Source organism: Epinephelus lanceolatus, chromosome 21, assembly GCF_041903045.1.
Source record: "Epinephelus lanceolatus isolate andai-2023 chromosome 21, ASM4190304v1, whole genome shotgun sequence".
Taxonomy (NCBI): domain Eukaryota; kingdom Metazoa; phylum Chordata; class Actinopteri; order Perciformes; family Serranidae; genus Epinephelus; species Epinephelus lanceolatus.
In genome coordinates, this window is record NC_135754.1 from 27,271,468 (window position 1) to 27,292,860 (window position 21,393).

A 21,393-nucleotide genomic window follows, 5' to 3' on the forward strand; every position below is an offset into this window, starting at 1 on the left:
TACATTTGGCCATGAAGTGCATTCTTCCATCCAGACCCGTGTGTGTGTCCAGGTGAATTAAGTGTGTGTTCTGTATGTGTGTGTGTCAGAGAGAAACAGATTGAGACAGATTTGTAAATTGAGACGGCCTTTCTCTGTTTCCTTTTCATTTCGTCCTCTCTCTCTCTCCCCCTTTAAAAAACACTTCACTGAATCGCTGACTTCCTCACACTCGCGCCTGTGAGCACGAGAGAGGTAAAGGCCGTCGTCACTGTCACTCGCGGATTTAATCACTCGGATCTACCCCGGTTCTCGCCTTATTTTCTGCCTCCGGTAATTGCGTTTCTATTTCGTGCGGGCGGTGAGTGCGCGCTGTCCAAGGTGCTGCAGCAGCGCGCGGCCCCGCCCATCCCCTCTACCTCACACATATACACACACACACACACACACTTTCGCTCTCGCGCGACCACGTGACTTTCCCTCTGCCGAGTCTCGCGGAGAGCATCAGACTGCACCTTTTCCTCCTCAAGAGGACGGAGAGAGAGAAGAGAGAGAGAGACATTGAGTCAGACAGAGAGAAGGAAGGAGCGCGAGAGAGGGAGAGCGCGCGCGCAAAAAAGGGGGAGAGCAATAGCACCTTGTCGCCTGGAGGCGAGCCTGTGATAATTCTGTCCCTGTCCGGTAGACCGGCTCTTTCTACCGCCAGGCGCGCGGGTGCTCTCCCCTCTCTCCCGGCTTTGAGGTTCTCCTCAAATGGGGAAGGGAAATCGATGAGTCGCGCGCCGCACTGTTGCCACGGAACCACAGGATGCGCGTGAGGTAGGTCTGTTTCTACTCTGTGTGTGTGCCTGCATTGAGGGGGAACCGCTGCTGGGTTGTTTTTTATTTACCGGGGCGAGGCTGGCACGGCACCGCTGCAGCTTTTGGTGCCAATTAACATAGTAAAAAAAAAAAAAAAGAAGAAAGTAATTACAGTGTTACCGGTAAGCGTTAGGTAAGTGCCAGGGCGCAGGTGATGGTGAGGCTGAACCCCCGGTGTAGCTGTGTAGTCAAGTAGCGGAATAGCAGGGGGGAAAATGGAGAGGAGGTATGGCCGCAAATCGAGAATCGATAATTCAACCGCATTCATTCACCCCGTCTATCAATAACTGTGATGTCGCCTTTCAAAGATGCGCTCAGAAGAAACTATGTGACGCTTACTGTGTATGTGTGTGCGCGTGTTTGGTTGTGTGTATGTGTGCGTTTTCAGTAGTGTGTGAATGTTAGAAATGGAGCTCCGGAGCCGTTAATTCGATAAAGCGAGGCGGTTTGAGTCATCCGCCGCAGCGCGCGCGGTGCTGCTCCCGCTCTTTGTGATGTAGCTAACAGAATCCTTGACGGTGGCGCGAGGTGGCCACCACCAACCGTTATTAATCCATAGCCTATACAATAATAAACTAAAATAATCTAGTTTTTCGTTTATTGACGTCATATTACTGTTAATAAGTCTCAGAAGTGGTTACAAAAAAAAATATGCTTTGTGACGTTAAGGCAGTCGCAGGTATGCCACCTTATAAAAATCTCCTGCGGCATGATGGGAGCTCTACTAAGGAGGTGCTGTTTAAGTGTGTGTACGTACGTGTGCGCGTGCCCACAGTGTCATTAGTGTTGTGGGCTATGTGGAAATAAAAATCTAGATATTACTGTGTATGTTCAGTGTCTTCATAAACAGATTTGGGCCTGTTAAATGTGTAATGTGACAATGTGTGTGTGTGTGTGTGTGTGTGTGTGTGTGTGTGCTGAAAATGCATGAGAGGGAGTAATTTGAGAATAATAGCAGGCTCGGCTTGTGTATGCTGTGTGTGTGTGTGTGTGTGTGTGTGAGAGAGAGAGAGAAAGAGAGTTTGTGTGTTTATGTGTGTGTGACCCTGGTTGATTGTGCCGTCTCTGTTCTCTCTGTAGGTCGCTGGAGAGAGTGATGACGTGGCAGTGAAAGACACACATACCTCACTCACACACACTCACACACACATATAGGCTACACACACACACAAACACACACACTAACACACACATATTTGCCCACACACATTTTAAGTCTTGCCCTACTAAGACAGGGAGGAGGGAGAGAGAAAATTCTGCTATGACGGTGTCATTTCTCTCCATTACCAATGTGTGAGCCACACACCCACACACACACTCATACTCCGTGGGGAGTTGCCTTCATGGGGGATAAGGCCCTATCTAGGGCACAAAGATGGAGTTCACATCCTATTCGTCACTTATCTAACACTCACACAGATGTACACACAAATACACACACCTGGAATCTCATATGTCAGGAGTGAAGAATGAAAGACTGAATGGCGAGAGGACATTGAGCATATCAAGAGAAGACACAAACACCAGGCCAAGGCGAGAGAAGATTCCCCAAGCGTGCTGAGAGGACGGAGGGAGCTGCTGTTTGACCCCCTCCCCTACTGGAGCTGTGTCGTGTAGGGGCCTTGACGTATAAAGAGCACTGCCAAGAGAGCAGGGCGCACCTGAGACACATAGAAAGTGTACTTTGAAGGGCCCTACAGTTGTCACCATGAGCGGTAGGCTAGAGGGAACACCCCAGCTCTAGCCTCTATCTCCTCCCGTGTGTGTGTGTGTGAGTGTGAGCGCGAGTGTGTGTATGAGTGTGATGGCGGTGTGTGTTTGGGCAGCAGCCCCCCTGCTCTTCCTGGGGCTGTGCCTTTGCAGCGTGGGGGGCCAGGCCCAAGGGGAGGTCCTGGAGTTTGGAGGTGTGTCCAGCCAGTGGGGGCGGTTCCCAGTGTGGAACGCCTGCTGCGAAAGTGTGCTGAGCTTCAGCCTGCGGACTCACAGCCAGGAGGGCCTGCTGCTCTACCTGGACGACGAGGGCTTCTGCGACTTCCTCGAGCTGCTGCTTCTCCACGGCCACCTCCGCCTGCGCTTCTCCATCTTCTGCGCTGAGCCAGCAGAGCTGCAATCAGGTGTGGCGGTGAGTGACGGGCGCTGGCACGCAGTGCGTGTCAAGCGGGACTGGAGGAACACCTCATTGGAGGTGGACGGGCGACTGGAAGGATGGGCGGAAGTTAAGAGCAAGAGAAGAGACATGACAGTATTCAGCCACACCTACATGGGCGGGGTGACGGCAGAGCTCCACTCCTCGCCCCTACGCCTCACGTCTCCTTCGGTACGGGAACACCCCGCCTTCCGTGGCTGGATCACGGCGGTGAGCATCAACGGCTCACTGGCGACGTTGGACAGCTCAGAGGGCGTCACAGTAACAGCCGGCTGTGGGCCGGATCACCAGTGCCAGAACGGAGGGGTGTGCAGCGTGGTCAACGACCAGGCCGTCTGCGACTGCTCCGACACCGGTTACCAAGGCAACGACTGCAGCGAAGGTAAGGCCCAGAACCATGCTGACCCATCATATACATCTCATCCTTTACATACACACACACACCTGAATACACACATGCACACACAGTTACTGTTGTGGATCCAGTTCTCCAAATTACCTCCGACTGCAAACTCCAGGTCCTCCAGTGTAGACATCTATTTTTCATTCACACCTTCACAGCTGCCTTCAGTTGGGAGGCAGCTGTATGGACCAGCAGCCTTCACAAACAGTGCAAGACGTGCATACTGATTATGTTTGATATTGATTTTTTTTATGGCTGCCAATGACTCCTAATTTAGTATGTACCTCCCAAGAAGTGCAGTCAGTTTAGTGAAGCCGGAGCTGAGAGCTGAGAACAGCTGTTCTGAGCTGCAGTCAGACCGAGAAGACTTGAGACGAATTCCTGAAAGCGTTACCTGGCTGGAAGCGTTACAGCCTTGATGGGCTCTGTTGGTGTGTTTGGCAAAACACAATCACCATATAGATCCAGTATGGATGTGGCTGTTGGCTCGTGTTGAGAGAGTTTAATTGGAACTAGGCTAAGAGGCTGGAAATCAGTGGTTGTTACATGGCTGACACCTGGCTGCCTGTGTTAATGGATTTGCATTGATTCTAGATGGCCTTCACTGGTACAATACATCGGTTGTTGAAATGAAGTGTGTACAATCTCTCGCCTGCCATTAATTTGAGCAGCTTGCTGCCTGTTAAGATGCTCTGTTTGTGTGTGTGTTTGTGTGTCGTATGTGTTCGTATGCATTATAAAGGAGGAAATAGTGTCCTGTCAGTGGTACTTTATAAACATAAAGAACTGTGACAATAAACAGCCCGATATAAAAATAAAAATTTTATGTGCAAGAGGCAAAAGAAAAATGCTGTTTCTCAAATGATTTAATATCTGGACTCCACGAGAGCACCCTCCCTTAATACTGTCAAACAAGCCTTTGGTCAATAAGTGCCAGTATACAGGGCACTGTAATGATGGCCATTACAAAAACGAAACAGCTGCTTAATGAACTCGGCTACCTTGTTATGGCCAGTACTGCAAATGCTTTCATTTCCCTCTGCTCAGTTGTGTGTGTCGCCAGATTTGCTTCAGTTCATTCAAGAGCAAATCTGCATTCTTAATCAATAGCGCTCTCAACTCCTGTGCGGGCTTTTTTGTGTGTGTGTGTCTTTATGATGCCACGGATACCTCTCAGCCTTGCCTCAGCGATTGATATTTTAATGACACAAATGCATCTGCCAAAAACGGCAAAGTGGCCTCGCCATGCCTCCGTTTGTCACCGACCTGACCTCACACCCCACCCAGCACCACTGTCAGCATCACACCTCCCTTTAGCCACCCACCATATCACACCCTAGCATTTAGTGGGCAGTGGGATGGCCTAGGTTACCATGGAGACAGGACTAATAGGGAGACCTCATGCCAGGAGTGTTCCTCCGTCCTTGCTCTTCCGCCCTTCTTCCCCAACCCCCCATTCCTCCAGACTCCTCGCAGCTGCCTCAGCTCGTAGTGACTTCGGGCGTCACGTCTGACACACAGATCTACTGTATTTACATGTTTGTGGTGGTTGAGTGTGTGTGTGTATGTTTATGTAAAGCAGGCATCCTTAAGGCGATAATGACCAGTGGTCTTAATTTTCCGAGCAGGTGGGGAGGGTAGCTGGTGCTCACTAGGTCCGTCAGTTGGCAGAGAAATTAATGATTTAAGTGGAGCTGCAACGAGTAATCGATAAGTTGCTCAAGAGAAAAATATAATTGATTACCTGCTAGTACCAGCTTCTCAAATGTGTGAATCTGATGCTTTTCTTCATCATATATGAAAGTTAATTGTTTTTGTTTTATTAAATTTGGACTGCTAAACAACACAGATGATCTGAATAAAGGCTGCAGGATATGCCAAACAAATCATAATGCTATTATTTTGACAGATTATATGACATGAATCAGGATTTTAGTGAAAAAAAAATTTAAAAAATGATGATGATGTGATTTTCAAGCATGTTCCCCTACATCTGGACTATGATTTTTAGGCTGGGGCATCTCCGTAGCACCACTATACTTTAATTATAATGGTATTTGTGACACATTTACCTTCATCAAAAACATGCAGCTCCTGCGATTTTGATAATGCACTTGGTCACATTGCAATTTCGACAACAGATTAAACGATTAATCAAGTAAGTCTGCAGATTATGAAAATAACAGTTAGTTGCAGCTTCACATTTAAGTTTCTCAAAAAGCAAAAATGCCAAACATTCTCGTTTCAGCTTCTAAAATATGAGGAGTTGTGGCTTTTCTCTTTTTTTTTGTATTATTGTAAATTAAATCACTTTGGTTTTTGGACAGTTGGTCAGACAAAACAGCGATTTGACTACCTCACCTTGTGCACAGAAATGGCTGGGCCCCTGAAAAGGTCCAGTGAACAGGCCCTCCCCAAACCTGCTTTACTTTGCTTATATCAAAGGTGAACATGATTATCGCTGGGCCCTCCTGGCAGCTGGGCCCCTGAAAGCTTTCCCCCTTTTTCCCCCTTTATGGGCGGCCCTGCTGGGAAATAGTACCAGGCATTTGTCACACTTTATCTTGGCATTTTACAGACTGCATAAGTAATTGATAAATCACAATTATTGACAGATTAATTGATTATGAAAACAATTGTTATTCGCAGCCCTCTGCCTGTGGGGTGTCCATACATTCAGGAAGTGACAGGTGACACTGCAATCAGCTCTCTGCAGAAACTCGGTGCTGCATTAAGTATTACGTGTGATCCGAGCCAGCCTAATCCAGTCTGCTGTTTTTCACTGCTGGTTAGGGCACACTGGGAGACACAGACAGACATAAACCTGCACAAACACGTGTGGCATACAGACACATGGGGAAACACATTCTCGCAGTGCTTCAGCACCACCATTAGTCACATCACCACCTAACAGCAGTGTAGCTCTACAGGCTGAATGGGAGGTGCAGACATTTTACATAAAGGCTCTCACTAGATACAATACCTGCTTTGGACCGGCACTTTGTCGCTCAACAAGAGGCTACTTAAACCTTTTAAGGGGCTGTTTTATATTCCTAGAGATGGACTCACATTTCAGTTGTGAGTGATGCCAAGTGTTGCTGTGTGGAACGAGCGCTAAAATCCCTTTTCTCTTGGCAGTAGTGGCCGGTGTTAGTAATAGTAGTCTCATAAGATGGTTCCAGTTAGGAGGTCTGCTGGAGCAGTAGTGGGTTTGGTTGTAGTTATTCGCTATTATGTGAAATCATGTAGCATTTCCAGAATACATTCTGCTTTAATTCTGCATTGGTGCCTCAGATTCACATTTCAGACTTAAGGTAGAAATCGCTGCAGGGTTTATGATGGTTAGATGATGGTGGAAATTGAGAGCAGCTTAATGGCTGGTTATAAAGGGTTACTTTTATGTCTTTTCTTCAGTTACTCACTGGTGGTGATATTACGCTAATTCATGGACATTAGCTCGGGAAAGTGGTTCAAGCTATTCCGGTGAACCAGCAGCTTTTCAGACAGAAATAAACAGCAGCAAATGGGGCCAGTTAACAAAAACATAAACCACGGACAACAGAGTGCAACAACATCTTAGGAGTATTTTCCGATGCCTGGTTCTTATCTCAGACCTCTCTGAATCACGGAGCTCGCTCTCTGGAAATAGTTCAGAGATACAGAGAGGTCTGAGAGGGGAATTGAGCAGATGATGTATTCTTTGTGGATGTTTTTTTTAAATCTGGCCCCATGTACTGCTGTTCATTTCTGTCCGACAATATGCCGGCACAGTGACCACAGGATCTGCAGGATGAGCTAATATCCATGCATCAATATCACTACCAGCGAGTAACTCATACCAGCTTATAGTATGTCAAAAGAAATCTCAGTTCAGGTGCCCTCTGGAGAAGAGAATTCAAAGGTTGTGTCTGAGAGAAATTAAGTGGATGGCGAAGGGAGCAGGGAATAAAAGCTCAGGTCGAAATCCCTCCTTGAATGAAGAAAAAAATATTATGTTAACAGCATCTCAGGTTTTGTAAAATGTTGATTGTATACAGTGGAAGCATGGCTGTCTCTGTGGAAATGGGGATCATCTATCCATGAGTCCAGGCTGTGTAGTTGTTTCGCAAGAGTCAGGCAGAGTTGGTGTAAAGGTTTATCTCTTATATATGGTACCTTGAAATTATTGTGCTATTTTGAACCCAGCGACCTCACCGAGGCTGCACAATAAAGCTTTGAGATGAAATTATAACCCTCCGAAAATTAGGGAGAAAAAAGAGTCTGTTATGAATCTTTAATACAGAATGAGTATGCTCTGCTAGAGGAAAAAAAGGATCCTTAGGACTGTGTTTGAAGCCAGAAATAAGTAATTTGAATGTGGCACTGCTGGTTTCCGTACACGTTCACAATTACACGAAATCTTCAAGGCTCTTTAATGATCCTCTTTTATTCACACGCATATTTTTGCAGATTTGTGACCAGCTTAGAAACATTTGCAATATAGTAATATAGTATTATTATATACTGTGAGCATTTTTTTACATCTTCCATAGCAGTGAGAGGAAAGGGTTTTGTTCCAAATCACAACAATGTGTCAGGTCTGGAGAAAATAAATAAGCATTTGAGATATCGTGAGGAGAGTTTGAGCAGGGCCATGCATAAATGTAATTACTGTCGAAGCCATTCTGCCCTCCAGTGAAGGCAGAGTGAACCTGGCTTGTTAGGCCTGGCCTGGCTTGCATTGTCCTTGAGGGCAAATTGCTGTTAGCATGCTAATGGCTCCACCTGTTTCTGCCATGCTACTAGCACAAGGGCAGAGGAAACACTCAGATGAGCACACATCTCACAACACACACACAAAACACACACACACACAAACACACACACTCTGTCCCAGTATTGAACCATGCATGCCCCTCGTCTTCCTGCACTGCTAATCCATCCCTACATATTTTATATTCTCCTGCTATTTCACGTCATTATTACCGCCACATTCAATGTTAGCGTGTCCGTATGTATGGAAAGACGGAGAGTGAGGGAGAGGTTGCGAGAGTGTGTGTGTGTGTGTTGCATGCTATCTGTCGGGGGGCTCTGGGGAGAGGAAGCGGCTGCAAGGTAAGTTCTGGGGTAAACGGCTCTTGAATCCAAATCATACAGGTAGGAAAGTATATGTTCGCCCACACCCTCCCCCCCCCCTCCACCCTCTGTATCTACAAGTGTGGGTGGGTATGTGTGTGTGCCCTTATGTAAGTGTATTTGTACACATGTGGAGTCATACAGAGAGATTGTGCTTTTTTTCCCCCTTCTTTAATTTATTTAAATGCGGCTGTGAGCGTATATTTATATATGTAGACAAACCTCAGTTTTGGCTACCAGTGCAGCATGGTATCCATTGTGACGTTTGCGTGGACTTTGCATGTGTGTTACCACGGTAACCCTGGACGGGTGTGCATGTACAGTAAGTAGCCATGGTAACCCAAGGGCTTAGCATGCATGTTAATGAATGTCTGTCTCTCTCTTTCCTCGCCCGGCCGCGACACCTTTCCAGAGCACAGCTACACCCCAGGTAGGTCGCACTTCTATCTATCTATCTATCTATCTATCTATCTATCTATCTATCAGTCTATCCCTCAGTTCCCTCTATGTCTGTCTGTATTTAAGTTTACCTTCCTGCTCTTTACTCAAACATCTTCTCTATCTGATTCCCTCTTTTCCATGATCTTAAATTTACTCTTAAACCCACTCTGTCTTCTTATGTTTGCCATTCTCCGCCACTCTCTCCCAGTTATATATATATTACGTTAGCTGTGTCGTTCACATTTTTCTTTTTGGGTCGTCTTCTATTGTGGAAATACAGTTTGAGGTAGCCAGCGTTAATGTGTGTTGGTCTGTATGGGTATGTAGGGGTTGGTTGCTGACATCTGGTAAGTTCCACATCCCATGTGCAATCATCTGAAGTGGCTCTTGCCTCAAGGTTACAGAGACATACCATAGGCACACACAAGTACTGCACTGTATACGACCCAGCTCATGGCGGGTGTGCAGACGTCTGTGTTGTGTACCTGTTTGTGCGTAGGATCGCAGCCTAGGATGAGTAAGTGTCTTCAAAGCGAGTTTTTCTTTTAGACATTTTGAATAATTTAGAGGACTCGTACACACGCACACTTTTACACAGGGAACGCTAGCCTTCAGCAGCATGTCACTGACAAACTCCTGTATCACAAAGACACATATATGCACACACACACTTCACGCCCCATGATCCTTTGCTGTGCTGACTGTGCTCTTGTCTTCCTTTAAGGTCTGGCACACCTGATGATTGGCGACCAAGGTATGGCCTCCTCTTTCCTCACTTCCTGTTGTCCTCTGCTATACCATCACCCCCCCCCCCCACCTCCTCACCCCCACACTCACAACTCCCTGTATCCCTCCCTCACTTCACCGCCACGTGGCGCGGGAGGAAGTTGTCTCTCTAGGCACTGAACTAAGGTCAGTTTTTTTTATTTTATCTCCCCTGTAATTGAGATTTCTACATTTTAAAACGGTCCCATTTGGTCTCATCAAGAATTTCACTTTTAATTTAAACTGAAATGGGCATTTGCAGTGGAGCAATTACGTAATAATAAATGAAATATGGCCGTAAAGATAATTTTTTGGGTTTGATTCTTGAAAGATGAGCCTGAGAGCAACTTCTGCTGGGATATAAAGTATAATCATGGCTGCTGATGTGGGAGTGGGTAATGGGAGGGTTAAGACGGCTGCGGCTTGACGGCGCTTGGCTGGGTTAGACTTGGCAGGGCTCCAGGTCACGGAAATGGAGCCGACTGACCGACTGCCTCTGTGGATGGTTTGAATTGGTCTTTACTCTTCCACCTCATTTCATTTTCTCTCATCTGTGTGTAAGAGTGTGATTGAGAGGGGATAGGAGCGTCGAGTGAGTGCGCGTGCATGATCTATACATATGTATGCATGCGTGCTTTTACATCACGGTTTGCATCGACTACTGTGGCAGTTTTCACAGGAACACTCCACATTTATCCATGGCTTTTTTATCCGCTTCTAGCATGTCCCGCTCTGCCGTCACTGCTCCTCACATGGGCTGCTGCTCATACGTTGGCGAGCACATGTGATTCTGAACAGATGTTCAAGTTTATCAAAGCAATGCTGTTACCTTAACCCCCCCGAGTTGTCCAGTGTTTTTGATCAAAGCCCCAAAAACAAGTGCCACTGTTCTGCCTTTTGAAACTCACTCACAATCTCACCACCTCTCTCTTCTTGCCCTCTTTCTCCTTTTATTTTTTCCTCTTTGTTTCTGCCCTCTCTCTCACTGTTTGGGACAACACCCTCTGTGAATTTAGGAAAACTCAGAGGTACCCCCCCGCCCCCCTGATTATTTTTATGTGTTTGGCTAATGGGCTGGTGGTTTTGGAGTTGAATGTATTGACAGGCTCTTGTATGTATGGTAACGTACTGTAGACCTTTAGAGCCATCCGACTTCAAGTTCTCATTTTGCCATTAAATTGGAATGTTTCATTTTTGGTCAGGTAAGCTGTTTGATGCATGTGTGTGCGAGCGTGCTCCTAAAAGGTGTGCGTGCATGCGTGCGAATGAATCGGAGCTCCAGCCTACGGTGCCTTTTGAGAAATCTGAAGGTAGGTGCTGCTGGATCGGCCGGCTCTGCATGACGCTGATGAATACACTGATTGACCCACATAAAGACAGGCCTAACCGTGACAGGCTGATCCGCGTCTATTGTGCTCTTTGATTGGATGAGAGAGGACATGATGGCGGCTGTCTCCCATTGTGACGGGGCCGCCGTGTATTCGGTGCTATTTAATGAAATGTTCATCCAAGCTGGTGGATAGAAATATCTTGAATAGAGCACAAATGATGTCTTCAACCATCTATCACAGCGAGACATCTCTATTCTGACACGTATATTTCTATCTGAGCGTTTCTGCTATGTTTTGATTGCTCCTAGTGCTGGAGTTTCTGCCTTAAAATGTCTGGCATGAATCATCCAGGTGGCAGTGAAAATTTAATTGCTTCATCTGGCTTATGCTCAGCATTTTAAATCACCTACTTAAGGACTGACTTGTATTAACATATGTTTCCAGCATTATTACACAATGTATTCAGTGTATTTGTGTATAGTGGATGCCCTCACTATTACGGATGTTTGGATTGTGATCGGCTGAATGTGGAACTGTGGCTGATTCTTTTATTTCTTAAAAAACCTTTGAAGTCTCTTTCAGAAACTGTACACATGAAAAAGCTGTGTGTGTGTGTGTGTGTGTGTGTGTGTGTGTGTGTGTGTGTGTGTGTGTGTTTTTGCTCTGCATACTGAGGAGTAAAGGCTGTCAAATGGTGCAGACGAAGCCTAGCTTAGGTTAGCTCAGCGTAAAGAGGCTTTTTGAGGAGCCCGCAAAGCTGAAATGAGTTTCTTTGAGGGGGCGGATTGGGTGCGGGGAAGGGGGGGTGCCTTAGAAAGATATATAGCATGTGTGTCTGCTTGTGTGTGTGTGTGTGTGCGTGCCGGAGAAATGGAGAAAAAGCGACTGTGCCTGTGAGAGAGGAGCTAAAGGAATGAATGATAGAGGGAGAAGAGAGGGAAAGAGGAAGCGAGGGAGAGATAAAGTGAGTCGTCTTCTCTCCTGTGATGAAGAGCAACTGCCTGTATCTGCAAAGGGACAGCGGTGCTCCTGTCTGCCCTCCCAGCCCAGTCATTCTGCAAAGGGACATCAGCCCTGATGGGGAGCCCTGGACCTTTCCCCTCCTCCATAAAACACAGCTATCATTCTCCCTGGAAACGATACCCACAGATCACTAATCACTTTGAGTGGGTGAAAATGCACGAATTGTGGAGGGAAGAAAGAAAAGAGGGAGCCAAATTGGATTTTCATAAGTATCGAGCAGCCAAAGGAAGAGGGGGAAATGGATTTTTTTTTTCTTTTTTTGAAAAGTATTGAGCAGCAATAATCTGGATGGAAAATGTGCTTAAAGCCAAGTAGCAGATTTTGCCCTTTCTCTTCTCTCTGTCTGGCCAAGAAAAGACCGTGAAGGGTCCTGGGTGAATGAGTGATCGTAGGTTCTGAATAGGATTGAGGAGTGGCTCTTGGACGTAATTGGCAGCAATGCTCATTTATGATATTTATTTATTTTCAGCCTTGAAGCAGGTTATGCACTTAATGACGGTTTGTCCAAGTGTTGTCGATATCTATCCAACAATCTGTGCACGGCGTAGACAAGTGGTCGGCCTCGCTTGGAGTGACCTTTACACGCGCGCTTATGTGAACGGACGGACAAACAGACGCACATACTCACACACAGTAACCTTTAGAGAGTGCCCGCTGAGTAGGTGAGTGAGTGTGTGTTCAGTGTAAATATGCATGAGTAAGGCTGCCTGCACATATTCTTCACGGTCAGTGGATGAAGGCAGGACAGAGAGCGAGGTGTGTGTGTGTGTGTGTGTGTGTGTGTGTGTGTGTGTGTGCGTCCGTATGTTTGTGTGTGCGCATGTCTTGTGTGAGTGCATGAGTGCGTGTTCAGGGGAGGTGGATTGTGAGTCATCACTTGTGACTCATAAAGCGTCGGCAATCAAAGCGGCTCATTTTAACACATTGTCTTATGGCAAAAACACACAGATGGACGCACACTCCCCTACACAAACACACACATGTTCTGTGTCATACTCTTTGCGTTTCTCTCTTTAAATCGCTCCCTTTTGTTTTTTGTCCCCTCCACCTCGCTCTCGTTTTTCTCCCGGATATACACATGTGCCTGCTTTTCTCACAAAAGCACACACGCATGCACGCACGCAGAGGACGGGCTCCGTGCTGACTCCACCATATGTGGGGTTGGGAGTGGTAGCAGACGCCAAGACAAGAGGAACCAGTCAGTACCAGCAAAGTACAGCATGTCTCCTACCTCTTACTCATCATCATCATCTAACGGTCCTAATAATAAATCACACAAGGACTGATTATGCTTTAATAAAATACAGGGAAAGGAGCTGAAATGAAAGACAGATTATTATTTGAAAAAAAATATTATTTTTTATTAATTATATTAATATTTATTATAATATAATATCTCACCTTCTCTCTCTCTCTGATAAGCTTTTTTAGATAGTACATTTTAAATATTTTAAACTAGGTGATCATTTAAAAATGAACAAAATAAATATATGATAAATTATTTGAGTTACTACTATTAAAGGGTGACATTGCTATTTTTCAACCTGAACTCCATTTTCCCTTTTTTGTGTGTGTCTAAGTGACTTATGGGAACAGCAATCCTTTAAACTGGTTCAGAAGTGAAAGAGACACTGCAGCCAGCAGAAGTGAAACATGCGGCAATGTAATCAGTAGGGGCAATTGAGCATCGTCAATTTACATCCACTGTAAGTGCTTATTTTGCCACTGACAGGCTCAGATTGTTATTACAAGTGTCTGACAACATTATGGAAAGGATCCCCACAGAGATAGACCTCTTTGTTAAAGAGTAAGATCCTTTATGTTTCACCAGAAACAGAAATTGCAATTGTCACTCCCACCAGACTCCTTTTATATAAACAGTAATGTTATCATCGTAAAGCACACTTCATTTAAAGTCGACAGAAAGAAAATAAAACACACAATACTGTTTTGGTTCTTCTCTGCATTGTTTCAACAATTACCAGCTCTGATTTGGTCAAAATAAACCCTTAATTCACCCAGTTAGATGTGAAAATATGCTGGCTCTATACATGCTTAAATTACTGTTTATTTAAATGACACAAAAAACATATTAGAAAATACTGAAGTTACGCTTTGAACAAAAATGCCAAACACTCTCTAATTCCATCCTCTCAAATGTGAGGATTTCCTGCTTTGTTTATTTCATATGATTCAGGGCTGCGGTTAATGTTTATTTCCACTGTCAGTTTATCTGCTAATTATTTTCTTGATCAATCATTTTATTTATTAAATGTCAAAAGAAATGGTGAAAAATGCCTGTTATAACTTTCCACAGTCCAATTTGATGTCTTCAAATGTCTTGTTTGTGCAACCACCAGTTAAAAACACCAAAATATTCCATTTGCAATCCATTTTATTTGACAAAGAAAAGCATCAAAACCCTCATGTTTGAGAAATGGAAAACAGCAAGTGGCTTTTTTTTAATGACTAAAATGGCTGCACAGTAAACAAAATAGTTGCTGATTTATGTTCTGTCTACTGATTAAATGATTCATAGACTAATCGTGTTAGTTAGTTGTAAATAACATGTTTTTAAGGCGTAGTTCTCAGCCCATTTAAAGTCCTATAGATAAACTAAGGGTATAGGAACTCTCACTTAAAATGTATCATGGTTCTTTCTTGTGACATCTGTTTAGGCTGTTGCTTCAGTTTCACATTTTTAGGGCTGTTTTAGGAGGTTGCTCTGCTATTGACATGAATAGAGCCTGCTTGTGGTGGGTATTTTTCACCATATTTGACATTTTATAGACTAAACAGTTAATCAGTTAATTGAAAAATCTATCTCAACAGTGGAGATAGTCATTACTTGCAGCCCCAGAAGACAGCAATAAAGAGAGTTACCTTGTGTTTGTACCTGTAGGTATGGTGAATCAACTCTCTATGTGCACAGCGTTATGACATAATTTAGTTTGATTTATTCAATGGGATCTTTCAGGTGTATTGCAGAAATGTTACCCCAAATAGTTAGCTTGCATTTGCCAAATTTCTGCACCTGCTAGTCAAATCTGCAAAATCATCTAAGCCTTGAAGTAAACACTATTAAACCCTTTCTTTAAAAAAAACAAATTAGTTGTGTATGCAGGTTTTTTAACCACAGGAAAACATGTCAAAAATAGGCAACAGTCCAGAGTCGTGTACACACTTTTGCAGTCGATGATTTTTGTTAGTTTTTTTTCTGCTATGTCATGTTCGACATCATGGACGAGCCAAAAACAGGTTAGCAAACAGTAGAAAGCAGCAGGAAGGCCAGTGAAAACGTTACCATGGTTGCGTCTTTTTTATATCTGTCACTTATTTAGTCTCTCAACTTGGTGCTGACTAAATTCTGAATGATATTCGATAGCTGCTAGGACGGAGACGGACGATATTCTGTGGCAAAGGGGCTAAAATTAGCTCCATCACTCCAATCGGAGCTGAAGCCAATAAATACTCGTGACTACTGCAGAGTCATTCGTCCCTAGAGTGAATGCCGATTGTAACCTTGTAACCTAAGCCGAATGTTGGTGGGTGTTAGTGGGGCTTTTTCTTCGTATACTGTATATTTGTCAATTGAGGATATTTGCTACTGTAGTTGTAATGTTTACATAATTTAGCAAGACGGGCAAGTGAGCAGCACTCAGCTTGAGGTGAGAGAGAGCCGCTTGGTGTTAAGAGGCAAGTGTCTGGTGATTGGCTGCCTGCCCGACTGACTGGCATGAATTTGGCTCCTGATGGCCACATCTTGAGTTGCAAATAAAAAGAAAAACTGTTAAAACTAAGTTGTGCCCCCTCTGGCCATCAGCAGTGATAAAGCAATTGCAACAAAGTTCTTGCTGCAAAATGCACAATTTTTCTAGATATACCCTTTCCACTAATGGGACTAATTCTGCCTCTACTCTCTGCTACTAACAACCATTACAGTTCTGTACTACAACACTCATTAATGCTTAACACCCATGCAGCTCTTGTAATGAAAGTCACAGCACCACATACAGAGCTCTACCCCCACATTATGAGGAAGATGCACAGTTACAGAATTCACCATGGGAAATGTGAAGCAATCCCACTAGTAAATGTATACATTTACTGGTAATTGTATGCAATTACCATCCTGTTAGCAAGCACACATTAACATATTCGCACATCCACCGCGACGCTAATAGGAAACACACAAAGCCGATGCACCCTGTAATCGCCTAAAAATAAAGACATCAAACGGACTCCCCATTTACAGAGGATGAAGGGAAAAGATAGAGCGGAGGCTGGCTGTGAGCGTGTAAGGGAGGGCGGGAGGAGGGGTGGGCAGGAGAGGGTGAAGGAGTGTAGAAAAGTGATGGTGAGGAAAGATAGGAGCGCATTCAGAAAGTGGGAAAAGAGAGGTGGAAAGAGAAGGTCGGAGACGCAGAGGGAGACAGGAAGGGAGATAAGACTGCAGCGTTTCTCAGCAGGGGCGCTGCATCTCTCCTTGGGCTCCCAACTTGACACAGTCTCGCGTCAGCCAGGATGGTATTCATCAGTGATGCAGATACACACACACACACACACACACACACACACTCCCTTTTTTTTAGAGAGAAACAGAAAGAAACAGGCAAGTCGGTGCTCCAATTGTCTCCTACCTGTTCTAGCAATTTCCATTGTGTCTGCGTGGGAGCTGAGGGTAGTGGCCCAATTGGCGATTCACTCCAGTACCCCATCTGGCATTTGAAGTTCATTTCTTTGCTGTTTGCCAAAACAAGAACAAACACATGAACAAGCCCACACACTCACACACTTGCACTCGCAGGCGTCGCACACACACACAAACACTCATTTATTTGTGGCGCTTTTCTGTGACAACTGAAATAGCCACAGTATTCATTAAAAAGCCATTACATTACCTTTATGAAAAGAGGTCTTTATGCACTTATGTGTTAACAACCTGCTGTAAGGGGTTTCATAAGGGGTGTTAGTGTAACTGTGTGGTACGTGTGTGGATCTACATGCATGCAAATCACAACGTCTGTGTGGGTATATTTAACTGCCTGTATGCACAATTTTGCAGATTTATTCCTACTGTGTGTGTTTTTCAGCGCTCTGTTGCCTTCTCTGTGCATATGTGCCATGATGTATGCGCTAGTGTGCACACCCGTGTGTGTGTGTGTGTGTGTGTGTGTGTGTGTGTGTGTGTGTGTCTACCACGAAACATGAAACTGACTCTGATCTTATCCAGCTTAAGACAAATACACTGTTCTGCCTGCAGACATTGTCATGGAAACAAGCCGGTTTCCCTGGGTACCAGAGAGAAGGCCAAATTCAAGCTACAGACAGAGAGAGGGAGATGAGCACAGATAAAAGAGACAAAAAGGGACAAGACATAAAAGATTGAACATAATGGCAGGAAGTGTGCTGTTCATTGTCTTTCTGTAAAATGAAATTCAAAGGGATTACCACTAAAATATATTATTAAGTTATTATCTATTTGTGTCTCAGTAAAATTCACTCTGGAATTCACCATTGTCTGCTCAAAAACTATTTTAATATACATTACTATTTATCAAGTAAAGATGCTCGTCCTGACTGTTTTTTATCACTGTGAACTGAAGAGATTTGGGTTTTGATGACATCACATTGAGCTCTTGGAAAATGTGACACCTATTTTCCAATATTTAATATTGCTTTATAGATTAAACGATTTTTTCAAAAGGGCTGCAACTAATGATTCTTTTCAGTACTGATTAATGTAGTAAAATACCCTAAAACTTCAATTAAATGCCCAGTCCCTTTACTACCTCAGTGTGGCTACACATTTTGACAAATAAAGGCCTGTCTCAATTAGACTCCTGGTTTGGTTGCCAGGCAGTTGATTTTTTCTAGGGAGTTCTTCAGATGTGTCAGGCGGGTTGTTGGCTACCTTAAATTATATGTCCATTCCTTGACTACCCTGTAAGTCCAAATTTATGCTGTACCCTACGCTGTAGCCTGACGTGCACCTCCCCAGAAATGTAACTACACGTCACAGTGACGCAGACCTCCTGTCTATTTCTGTAAGCTGAAACCATTTCCCTCAGTGGAAACAAATCTTTTATTTACTTTAATTTCACAGATAAGAAACTATTAATTGTGAAGACAATAAAGCCTCCACAAAAATAGCATTTTAAGTCTTGTGTGTGATTTATCCTGGCTTCATATGAGCAGAGGAAATCTTCGCTCCTCGCTAGGCTAATTTATACAATGTAAAATGCCATAGGCTTGTGCTAATAACATTAGCATGTTATATTTGCTTGGAGAACGTGTTTAGTATGAGACAGTTGTTTTGTCAGTGAACCTTGTGAGCTGTAATGGAGCCGAACTTTGTAATGTTACCTTTGTTAAATGTTGCTGTTGTCCCTGACTTCATATCAGTAGAGGAAAAGATCGCTACCTGCTAGGCTAATTTATACAATGTAAAATGCCATAGGCTTGTGCTAAAAACATTAGCATGTTATATTTGTGGGGAAAATGTGTCCAGATAAAGACAAGTGTTTGTCTGTGAATGCTGCGAGTTATAGTGAAGCTGATTTGTGGATTTGTGTTTGAAATTGTCTCTATTAAGCCATGTTTAATGTGTGTTTAATGTGTTTTTTGAATCAACTAAACTTTACAGCACTTCATAGAAACCCTGCTGCCGACTAGTGTTTTGGAGGTGTAACTGCAGAGTGACACAGACACACCACCAAGTACAAATGCTGACAACGTGCGTAGGATACGGCGTAGGGTCTGTCGCACAAATATAAATCCTGCTTAAGGAAATTATATTTCTTTAGTCTTTAAGGGTCTCAGATCAAAAAAGTCAAAAGGGTTTCATAAAAATTAATCTAAGTTATGAGTATTGTTTTAACAGGACTAAGTAGTGTCTGCATGTCGGAGCTAGATCAAATGAATGATTAATAATTATATATACTCTAAAGCCTAACTTTTAAACAAGTTATGTTCATACTTGTTTAAATAAATAATTTGACTGTAGCAACTGACTGTGAGCAACAGTTTTGTGTGAAAGGATTAAAAGGCCTCCCAGATATAAGCCTGTTGATTTCAGTGATTTAAGCAAATAATAGCCTGGGCTATTAATTAAGGTTTGATTTAAACTGCAACAATTAATCAATCGATTATCAACATAGAATGATCTATCTTGATAATCAATTAACTATTTGTCATTTTTAAGTAGAAATGCCCCAAAATTTGATGATCCCAGCTTCTTAATTGTTTTAATTGTACAGTAAGTTGCATATCTTTTGGGTCTGGACTATTTGTGAGCCAAAGAAGACATTTGATGACATCACCTTGGGCTCTGAGAAACTGTCATGTGCCTTTTGACACTGTCAACTGTTCTAAACATTTAATCAATTACCCAAGACAAAAATCTACAGATGACAGGGGAACGCCTCCTAAATTAAGAGTTCCGATATGTTGTTTCCATGGCCTAGGAAAGTTCAATCAATATTTGTGAACATGAGCTACTCTCTCTCTCTAAGCCAGAAACCAGAGAAGTAAGTCTCCAACTTGTGATGTCATGGAGTATAAGTCTGGAGCTGCTCTATAGACGATGAATGGGAGCCTGATTTTGTGGACCCACAGTTTCTTTGTTTCCGCTTTTTTCTTTAACCCAAGTGAACTTTATTCTATTGTATTGTTGTCAGTTCTTAAAACAGTAATTGTACCCATATACTCTGAACACTCCCCTGGGTGCTCTCAGTGTCATCTATAACATCTTTACCTATTCGTTGTCTATGGAGCAGCTTCAGACTTTACACCTTGTGACATCACAATTAGTGCTCTAGCTTTTGGATTTGGGAGTGAGAGTTGTTTGTGTTTACTAATATTTGTGGACTGGAATCTTTACTAGGTTATAAAAATAATTACCAAAGCTGTGTTGTTAGCCAACTTGTGCCCAAAGACTATACTTAGTAGGATGAGGAAAAATGCAGCACTTGTTCTACTTGATGGACACACTTTAGATAGGTATCTAACACATTAAGTATCACGTGAAAGTCACACCTTGATCAATAGTTAAACTCAGGATTTTGAGAAATTTGGATAAACACTAGATTTGTGTGTATTAAAGGTATACTATGCAGGATTGTCAGTTACTGTTTGTGAACACTGTTGCCAGTGACAGTGAAAGCCAACCCCAGATTCACTCTCATTTGGTGTTTCGCCTCGCTATATTGTATTTTTGCATAGCTTTGTCTCTTGGATGCCTGCTGCTTACGTTCTGGCAGCTCATCGCTACCTTTTTCTAAAGTCCCGATCTCGCCTGAGCACCGTAAAGGTACATACCCAAAAACATCCCGAACACAGAAAATTAGAAGACAATAGAGAATACAGGTATCGCAGAAAAATACACTGCCACCATGATTTGTGGACTCCTGTTTTGAACCCTAAAGTTCTGCATTTCAGTTGTCGCCATCTTGGTTTTCTGGAGCCAGAAGTGACCATATTTAGACAAGAGGGTGAAGCTGTGGAAGAATGAGGGGTGGATCCGAGTCATTAGCCCTTTTTATACAGAGTTCGTGCTATAGGCTCCCTAAGAAGTCTCATCTTTATGTCGCCTTTGCATTTTTACACAGAGATCAACGGCAGCATCATGCCACTCCAATGTGTCATCTTAGACAGCATGCCGGCAACGTGGAAGCAAAAGAGGCATGACAGGCGTAAGCTGTAACACAACAGTGTCCACCTGTAGTGTCACACATAAAATATGCCTCAGCATTGCTCTATAAATGGTAACAACAGCATAACGTAGCAATAACAGTAATTTGCCGTTACATGGCGGCTGATCTGGTCCTCTGCTTGGAGGGTAATCAGCCCCAGTTTGTGGAATCTGTCAGTTGCCATTCTTCTTTAAATTAGCAGCTAACTGCTAACAGCTACTTTTTAAACCTTGGGTTACACATACATAACACGGTGTTAAACTGTCACACCGGTGCCACCCATGGTCCCTGTTTTAATACCTCCGAAGGTGACTGAAAGGCGAGGCAACTCTGTCCGCCCATTCTGCAATTGTACCTTTTATACAGAAAGGTGAGGCAGTGTAAAAAAGGCTATAGACTGTAGCAACGCCTCACAGACAGCCTCTCACTGAAGCGGCCCTGCCCTTAAATACCTTTAAAACCTTAACCCCGTACAGTCGTCACGAAACTGTTTTTTGTACCAGGCTGTAAACATGTTTATTTCTACTGTTAAGTAGGGCATTTCAACACGGGGTGTCATTTAAGGTTGACTCGCTTCTGGAGCCGGCCTCAAGTGGCCATTCAAGGAACTGCGGTTTTCTGCTCTTCCATGTTGGC

The 21,393-nt window shown here is 43.8% G+C and overlaps 1 protein-coding gene across 19 annotated transcripts in view; it reads left to right on the forward strand.

The window, feature by feature from the left end:
* Positions 1-451: 451 nt before the first annotated feature.
* The window catches only part of nrxn1a (neurexin 1a), an 83,660-nt gene continuing 62,718 nt past the window's right edge, over positions 452-21,393 (forward strand). For 8 of the 19 annotated variants that reach the window (XM_033611348.2, XM_033611355.2, XM_033611351.2 and 5 more), the window contains exons 1-4: positions 452-798; positions 1,921-3,368; positions 8,917-8,934; positions 9,670-9,699. In XM_033611348.2, coding sequence (XP_033467239.1) covers positions 2,636-3,368; positions 8,917-8,934; positions 9,670-9,699 — 781 coding nt within the window. In that variant the 5' untranslated portion in view covers positions 452-798; positions 1,921-2,635. The remainder of the gene's footprint in view (positions 799-1,920; positions 3,369-8,916; positions 8,935-9,669; positions 9,700-21,393) is intronic. The other 11 variants (XM_033611353.2, XM_078163600.1, XM_078163596.1 and 8 more) reach the window with 2 other exon arrangements.